This window comes from Condylura cristata, unplaced genomic scaffold (genome assembly GCF_000260355.1).
Source record: "Condylura cristata isolate star-nosed mole 26May11 unplaced genomic scaffold, ConCri1.0 scaffold00001, whole genome shotgun sequence".
NCBI lineage: Eukaryota > Metazoa > Chordata > Mammalia > Eulipotyphla > Talpidae > Condylura > Condylura cristata.
The window spans coordinates 64,497,614-64,507,081 of record NW_004567102.1 but is presented as its reverse complement, the minus strand read 5'-3'; the positions used below and the strand labels follow the sequence as shown (position 1 = coordinate 64,507,081).

The following is a 9,468-nucleotide window of genomic DNA, read 5'->3' as shown; positions in this document are numbered from 1 at the left end:
TAAGCAATTATTACATCAATAATCTTCTGTTTTCAATTACTGAACTTTAATTACTTGTTTTAATATCTTGTGATTCAAAAGTCTTCTCAGTACTCTTAACTGTCAATTTTATCCAGGTTGTCCACATCAGAATTATTTGGCCTGCACTATAACCTGGACTAAAGTAGTAACAGTGGGAATACAAGCACAAACAGAATGAATGGTATTGGGTCTTGCCAGCAGAGCACTTGAGAGATTTGGAGGCTGATGAAGGCATCTCTGATGAAGTAGCCTTTTGCATGGGAAACTGAGAGACTGATACTGTCATAAGTAGGGTTGAGGACATGAGAAACTGACTATAATTAAAAAAAAAAAGAATGAAGATCATTTGTTGAAAGAGAAGAAGCAGGTGTAGTATAGATGTAAAAGACTGGTGGTATTTTGAAATGGTTTCTTTGGTGAGCTAGAAAGTTGACATGGGAAATTTAAAAAATCAAGTGACGTTTTATTTGCAAAGAGATCAAGCAAGATTGGTTGTGGCACCAGTTGTTCCATGAGTATATTTTTGCAAGTGGCAGTCCACAGCAGCCTTTATCACATCACATACTCAGCTCAACTCTGTAAAATATGCTGCTAAAGCCATAAAAAGATGTCTGCAGTCTATTGAGAAGCTTAAGCTTAGGAAGTGGATATAGACTGGTCAAATTTGGGATTTTTTGAGCAAAAATTTACAAGAGGAAGTAAAAGAGGATGGTGAAGATTCTATGGTGAGCCTATACATTTTAGTTTTGTAAAAGAAATGAAACCAAACAGTATATTGCAAGTGTCAAATCTGATGGTAAGAACTGAGTTTTGTAAGCTCTGTATCAGCTTTAGTTAGTGTTTGCATATAATGAAGCAAGAGACCCTCTCTATCTAGTTTTGTTTTTGCAGCTTACGGCCAAAACAGTTCTAAACCAGAGTCTAGAGTCCAGTTTATAAGGAGTTTGGTGCAGCTTCCTAGGCTATTTCACTTGTATCTGCAACAACCTGCCTTCCTTTATACACCCTCAAAGCTAGACACTATTATGTATCTCTAACATGCTTCAGTTAAATATAAAGACTAGAGAGGGGGAGAATTTTTACGAGATTTGTTTTCATGAGATTTGTTTCCTGCTTCGCTTCCTTTGATTTTTTGTTATTTGCCCTCCACCCCAGTCCTCTTAAATTTTGAACACAGGATCATAACTGCAGAATTCTCATCTTGGAAACAGAATAATATGACTCCTCTACCTTTTCTCCATTTAATAAATGAGACAAATGAGGAACACAGAAGACAAAGTTGCAGTCCCCTATAAATGAAAAGCACGTCTAGTCCCCAAATTCCAAGACCCACTGGATTTAGATACTTCTACCATCATGTGGTGATTAGAAAATTCATATTACTTAACTGTATCACTTTGTTATGCCAACCCTCCACCTTTAAGACTCAGCAAAAATTTTAATGTGGAAGAATAAAAAGTAGTTTCGATCGTCTCTCCTGAGTACCAGATTTCCCAAAAGAGCTGATGCAAAGCACTTTCATAACCAAATTTAATATAAAAGCCCTGCAAGTATGCAAATAAGGCACAAAGACAAACTTCAGAAATGAATTAGAGAGATAAAGAATTAACATGGTGACATGTTTAAAGTTAAACTTAAGTCTTAAATTCCTGTTCTTTTCTGGTCCACAAACCACAAAAAAGCTGAACCCAAACAGTCTTACCCGGCAGTAAAGACACACCTGGACTGGCAACAGACAGAATAAGCAAGCTACTCATTAATTCTCTTGTTTTTTGGGGGGCGTGGGGAGGGCAGTGTCTGTTCTGATATGCTCACCCCACCCCCATTCTGTTCTACTTCAGTGTCAGAAGGAAATGAAGCCACAATGAGAACAAAAAGAGCTGTAACTCCTTTTGTCCCCTCTTCCTCCCTCCCTCCTCAATTTCCTCTTTCCTTAGAGCTATTCCAGCCTAATTAGAGTCTACTGACTTCGCTGCCTGGAGGGAGGAATGATGAGCAGTTACTGCAGCTACAGACAAATGACACCTAGAAACCAACCACTCTTGTAAGTAAGAGGCCTTACTTACAGTACCCAACTCAGAACAATGTCGATGTCTCTGGAAGAATTTGTCCATTCTCTCGACCTCAGGACCCTCCCTAGGGTCCTAGAAATCCAGGCAGGCATCTATTTGGAAGGTAAGTAAGACCCCCTCAACCCCACCCCTCCACCCCCCAATTTCTTGGTTGTTTAGAAAGTGTGTATAAGGTACATTCTCTTGGGAACTGGTGAGGGACATTTTAATAGAAAATATGTATTCTGTTAAAGAAGTGATCGTAAAACTGAAAAATTAACTGACAGTGATAAAAAGACCCAACAATGTTAGAGAAAGGAATATGATAAGGGATGGTGGGGGTGGTTAGAAAGTTTAGTGAAAAAACTTCTTAAACTTCTTTGTGGGCTTTCAAATAAGTCAACATGAATGGAGAATTATTTCTTTTCTTTGAAGTTTGGTGTAGTCACAGAATATAAAAACAAAACTTAATTTTTCTATAGAGAAACAGTAACTATTTGAAGCACAGTATTTAGAATGAGAAATTTACCAAAATTTTAACAACTTCTAAATGTTGTAATACCAATGTTTTGCTCAGTTTTTCTATAGTGACTTAAAAGATAACATTATTGTTTGGAGGTATAGAAATTAATGTCTAATAATCACAACATAAATATTAAGAATTGATCTTGAAAGTCAATTTAGCTAGAATTATTGAATACTTAGTGCGTACCTTACAATGTTACTTCAACATAAGAATAAAATATACACTGTAGGATCTTTAAGCAATTAAGTTTAATACATGGAAGACAAAGAATCATTTTCTAGGGAAATATATATTTCAGGTTACAAGAGTTGTAGAACTGAGGCAGAAGTAGAATTAGGTACTTCTGTTGAAAAAAATAGATCAAACAAGTTAGTCAAATTTTCCCATTCACCTTCAAAAGTATGTATTAGCTATTATATTTTAAAATGAAGACCAGATCTAGCTCCACACACGCACAGATCTATAGGGTGTCAGTTTAGTAAGGAGTCTAATTAATTTGTAATGGATTATTTTTAATCAGGCCATATTTTCACTTATACAATGTTATGATCTCTCTGTTCCTCAATTAGTACCAAATCATTTTTGTCTCACAGTTGTACTAGTGAGCTCTATGTAGTCCTTCTTTGAGTGCATGTTACAAAGATGTTTGCTTATAATATTTACATTAACTTTAAGATTTTATTATTTCATTTTTTAATCCATTTGGAGGGTACTTGCTATGAGACATACAGGGATATAATTTTAGTTATTTTCTATACAATAAACCTGATTTCCAGTAATATTTACTAAGATAGTTACTCCTTTCTCATTGGCTTATTTTGCTGCTTTTAAATTAAATACTCAAGTCTCAATTTATCTCTTAAATATGTCCTCTATTCCATTGATTTTTTTTCCTCAGTTGGTTCCAAATCGCTCTGCTTTTGTTATTATTGTTGGGAGTGACCAAATGCGGAGATTTACTGAGGGACTGGATGAGGGAAGTAATAGGCCTTGCATCCAAAAGTGATAAGGTGGTAACAAACTGGGTCTTGCATCCAATTAATGGGACTTTGCATCCTGGATGGGACTAGCTGAAGGTGATAACAAACTGGACCTCACATCCAAGTTTGATAATTAACTGGGCCTAGCCTCATTGACAGCAATGAGTCAATGGAATGTGAACCTAGGATCTATATAAGAGACCCTTCTCCCTTATTGAGTTGGCAGTAGCTGGGGAACCCACTCTAGGGGCTCTGTCTCAGCTGCTGTCCGGGAGCAGTAAACTCTGCTTGCTCAGCCTTTCTGCCTCCTGCCTTCCTTTTTTGCGGCCGGTCACAGAAGTTGAGGCAAAACAATTATGACTTTAGAAAAAGTATAAATGAAATATATATATATATATTCATACATATTTGAACCCTTCGGTTTTATTCTTTTTCTAAGTTAACTTAGTTATTCGTAGAGCTTTCCAATACATCCATAACATTGATTGTTTAATAAATTGTACTGAAGTTTGTATTACATTGTATTCATTGTTATAAATTAGACATGGAAAGAAATGAAATTGTTATTGTCCTACAGAAGAACATAATGTTTCTGTGTCTTTTGGGATCATTTTTTCCATCTTTTATTAATTTATCATTATGTTATACTTCAATTAAGATAAAGCAAATGTCAAGAATTTTTACAAAGTAAGTACACTCATGAAACCACCACCCAGGTTAAGAAATAGAAAATTACCAGTATTCTGTAAGTGCCATCTTGTGCCTTCTTTCTGTCATTTTTCTATCAGCCTTCCCAAAGGTTACCATTATCATGACTTTTGTCCACTTAGGAATTTTTATCTAAATAGAAAATTGTATTTTCTTCCGGATGGCATTTATGTTCAGTAATACATTGTGAAGTTATAGTGTATCAATTTTAGGGTATATAATATATCACTGGAGGAATATTTCATGATTTACTTATTGGCTTTACTGCTAATGGGTATTTGAATTATTTCCATTTGGAATTATGGCAAGTAATGTGATAAGCATTCTTTACATACATATTCACATGTACTTGCATTCAGCTGGATACATATGTATATTTCCTGACTTACTAAATAATGAAAAATGAGTTTCCTAAGTTGTTTTACCAGTTTATGTTCCCACCAGCACAATGAATGTTCCATTTAATCCATAGTCTTTTCAAAACTTGCTATTTTAGGGGCCCTTTTAATTTTAGTTGTTCTGATAAAAGAATAGTGATAGCATATTGCATATGATAATATGTTACAGAGTTGTGATTCTCAAATTTAGTGGCACATTGGAAATAACCTGGAAAGTATTAACTATACAGATACCTCCTCAAAAGAAGGATCTAATTATTAAGAGTTAAGATTTTACTACTGGATTTTTAAAAATCATCCTGATATAATTATAAGTCAAATTTGACAACTACTGCTGTAGAATAAATTCTCCCAGTTATCCTCCTGCAAACAAATTTGGCTATGGAATATTTATATACACTTGAGAATTAATTTATCCACTTCTACAAAAGCCTCTTGTGGAATTTTGATTGGATAAATTAGTACTTCTTTAAATTATCTTATTATCCATTACGTTGGTATAGCTGGTTATAAACATCGCTTGTTACTTGTGCCAGTAATATTTTATAATTTTTCTATTACACTTCTTTTTTAGATTTTTTCTTAGTAGATTTTTAAAATTCCATTAGAATGGTATCTTTTGAGTTTTCATTTTCTTTCTATTGGATTTCCAGAGAATATCTTTATCTTATGTTTTTATGAATACATGTTTTCTGTGAATATTGATGTGTCTTAGATTTTTTTGCCAATGACTATAGTTATTTTTCCCTCTTCTATTAAAACACTGATTAGCACATCTATAATATTGAATAGATGTCTCCATGTCTCATTTACCACAGTGTTTCAACAATTTGTCATTATGCAAAATGTTGGTTTAGGTTAAGAATTTAGTGCTAACACTTTTATTAAAATCATGAATGTATGTTTAATTTCTCGAGTATTCATTCTATACCATTGTGATAATTACGACTTTTTCGCTTAGATGTCAAATTAAGCCTTTACTTGTGGACTAAATTTAATCTAGACATACATTACAAAATTGGCTCAAAATTTTGTTTTAGACTTAAAAATCACCTCTTAGGTAATGACGTTGGTTTATGATTTTTATTCTTTGTAATGGCCCACCGAGGAGTTTGGGTTAAGTTATGCTGACCCTGTGGAGCTGCTTTTTTTCTATTCTGCTAGAAAATTTGGGTAGGTTAGTGTTACTTCATATGAAAGCACTGAGCAGAATTCCCAGTGAAGTCACTTGGAATGAATCTCTAGTGTAGAAGTGTTTTAAATGATCACTTCAGTTTTATAAATGATAAAGTATTCCCATTTATGAACATAGTTTATCTGTCTTAAAAGAGAAGCAAAAAAAAAAAAAAAAAGTAAATTACTTAAACTTTTGAAAAAAACTCTCTAGAGATGTTATGCATCCTAGCCTTGTTCCTAGATTGCAATCACATACATGTGTATATAATACAGTGATAAATAGACTTATAACAATTATTTCGTTTGTTTTTTCATCATTGCTGTGAAGTGGAGAAATGCAAGAAAATATCAACAATATACAGATGAAGTCTCATACATGATAATAATTTATCTGAATTTCATTGTTTTTCCTAAAAAATACTGATATAATCATAAATATATCAAGAACTGTATCTCTTTCTTACTGTGTATTGGAATAGTCAAATCTTGCCATGGTCTGCACTATAGTACTTAGTGCTGAGCAATAATGGGAACTACTCTCTTTTTACTCATCATAAGGAAACTGCTTCGAAAATTCCTCCACTGGGTGTAATGCTATGAAATTACTGTTTTACCTTTAATAAATTAAGGAAGTTCTCATTTATACCTTGCTCTCTAGGCATTTTCCTGATAAGCTAATGTTTTTATTGAACTTATATCTACCTATCTATCTAGCTAGCTAGCTATCCATCCATGTGTCACCACTAAGACAATAATGTGTTTTGATAACTTTAGTCTGTTAATGTGAATTAACTCTAACTTTGAGTTGAAGAATCCTATCATATTACATGTACATTTTGAAATATGATAGAGGATTTTTTTAATCTATTTAATAATTTTGCATTTAATCATAATGGAAAGGAGCTGACATACTCATCTTAGATTCAGGATAACAGTAACTTCTCAAATGAGCTACTTAGATTTTTTTATTTACCATTTTCTCAGGTGATCTACAAAAAAATAGATAATTAATCTCTTTCAAATTTGGTAAAATCTTTTGTAAGAACTACAAAGATGAAAGTTTTGTACTGGAAATAAGATTTTTTTATTTTTAGTGTTCTCTTTTATTTGCTTTTAAAAATTAATTTGACTTAATTTTCATTATTTTCCTTTCGTGTTTCTCTGTTTGCTCCTTGCTGCTTTCGTAGTTTCTTTGTTAAATAAGGACAGTCATTTTAAAAGCATTTCTTGCTTCTTGATAAATGTGTAGAAACTTGTATGCTTTCTAATTACATTTTTCACTTTTCCATAGTGTTTACTGTTACTCATTATGAACAGTTTATTTCTTTCAATCCCAATGGCTATTCTATTTATTTGTAGATAATATATTGATAGAATTTCTTTTCACTATTTGCTTTTGTTAAATAGTTGTATGTTGCTAGAAAGTAATTGTATTTAATTGTTTTTCTGTAATTGAGGCTTTCTTTATTGCACAATATAAATAATGTCCTGCTTGAATAGCATATTATACACATTCAAGAACAAAATCTGTGGTTTGATATTTTGGATATCATCTTTAAATATATACCAAAATACTTTGAGTTTGTAATTGTTTGGCTCAGATATTTGCTCTCACTGCTTTTCATTCATGTGGTAACGTTATTGTTTTCTGAAAGGACTATGTAAGATGATCATTTTAAAAGTTTTTCATTTCTTTACTGCTTATTTGTCTTTTGTTTCATATTTTGAGATTGAGTTGCTGTATTTATGTTTATGAGAGTTATAGCTCTTTATTCTTTAGTAGTATTCTTTGTCCTATCTGATCTTTTTCATTATATTCTGTTTTGTTAGATAATACTACTGCTCCAGCTTTCTTTTAGAATATCTTTTTTTTTTTAAAGATTCATTTATTTATTCATACAGAACTGGGGTACAGGTCAGAGGTGCAGGGGCAGTGAGAGGCTTCACCAGAGACAGAGTGGGGAGCAGAACAGGCCGACTTATTAAATACACTGCTGAGGGGAGCAGTGGGCGGGTCAGGAGAGGTCGTCTGCTGTGCCATGTGGATCACCTCCTGGGCTCGGGATCTAACTCATGCTGAAGTGTCTTTAGCTTCTTAGTGCTGTGCTTTAACCTGCTGCGCCACCAGGGAGGGCCCCTAGAATATCTTAAACATTTAGCCAGAATATCCAGGGTCTTTTTTTAAGTGTAAGAACATATCTTTCATCATATTTCTTGTATCAGTGCAGGTAGTAATATCAGGTCTTGCTCCTTTTATGGCACTGACTCCATGACAAGAGAAATTGGGGCAAGGGAGGCTTGATGAAACTTGAGAAAGATGGATACAGTTGTGTTAGGTTCTGTGACAGTAACTTGAATGCTCCTGACTTGGGACCATATTGCTAATAGACCGTATGACACTCTTCATTACACATAGCTCAAGGATTTATTCAGTTGATTAATTGATTTGAAGCATAAATCTGTGGGTTATAAACTCAATACTTTGCCTCTGTCTATGACACATGAGAGCTGGTTCCATGGCTAACTTATACCACTCAATACTTGTGCTGTCTTCTTTTAAGAAAGAAAGCAGCATGAACTTGAAGGTGGCTATGATGATTAATTAAACTATTGTATATCAAATACTTAGCAAAATCACTGTCCATAGAAATCTGGCAGTAAATTTTAACTATTAACCATCATATTAGTATGCTGTAAAGAAAGCTGAGCAATTGTTTTCAAAAAGAAAATAAAACTTTTGAATTTTGATTGTTTACTATACAAAAATATTATTAAATATGGAAAAAGTATTAAAATTGTAACATTCACAATAAAGCCACTCAAACCATAGAAGAATATTAAGCAAAGGACTTAAAAATGAAAAAAAAAATTAAGAAGTGAAAAAATACTTAACTCTGAATAAAAGGTTAATTAAAATCTGGGAAAATTTTCACAGTATATGCAGTAGGCAGAATGTATATATGAATGCATAAGGAATTAGTAAATAACTATAAATAAAAGAATATTAAAATTTTAAAAATATATAAAAGGAAACTCACATGTCAAAATAATACAGAAAAAATTTAAATGTACCAATGACAAAATGCAAATAAAGCAATCAGTTATTTACCTTTCATGTTACAGATATTAAAAGGTTTCACTAAATCCAAGGTAAACATGAATGAGTGAGGCATAACTGGTAGGTGTGTAAACTGTTAGAGACTTTCCAGGGATTGTTTGGTATCCTCAACATGAAATTTCCATATATATCTGATTGCTAAAAATTATTAAAATATAAAAATCAAGTGATTATACTATAATGATCATAGCAGTGTGTTTTATAGATAAGTATCAAATGAGCTGCAGCCAGAAATAGCATAAATAAATTACGATGATATATTATTACTCCTTGTTAAATGGACTAGATATATGTGGGAAGGGAATGCAAAGCTCCTATTTACCTTGTAACTTGTATTCCAATGAATGGAAAAAAGACAAACAAGTATAATATGTATACAAGTGGCCCTCCCTGGTGGTGCAGCGGGTTAAATCACAGCATTGAGAAGCTAAAGCAACTTCCGCATGAGTTCGATTCCTGCCTGCGCCTGCCCTGGAGGTGACCACATGGC

At 33.1% G+C, this 9,468-nt stretch overlaps 1 protein-coding gene across 1 annotated transcript in view; it reads left to right on the top strand.

Annotated features, from left to right (window-relative positions):
- The first annotated feature begins 2,105 nt into the window (after positions 1-2,105).
- The window catches only part of THEMIS (thymocyte selection associated), a 75,251-nt gene continuing 67,888 nt past the window's right edge, over positions 2,106-9,468 (top strand). The window contains exon 1 of the mRNA XM_004674110.1: positions 2,106-2,196. Coding sequence (XP_004674167.1) covers positions 2,106-2,196 — 91 coding nt within the window. The remainder of the gene's footprint in view (positions 2,197-9,468) is intronic.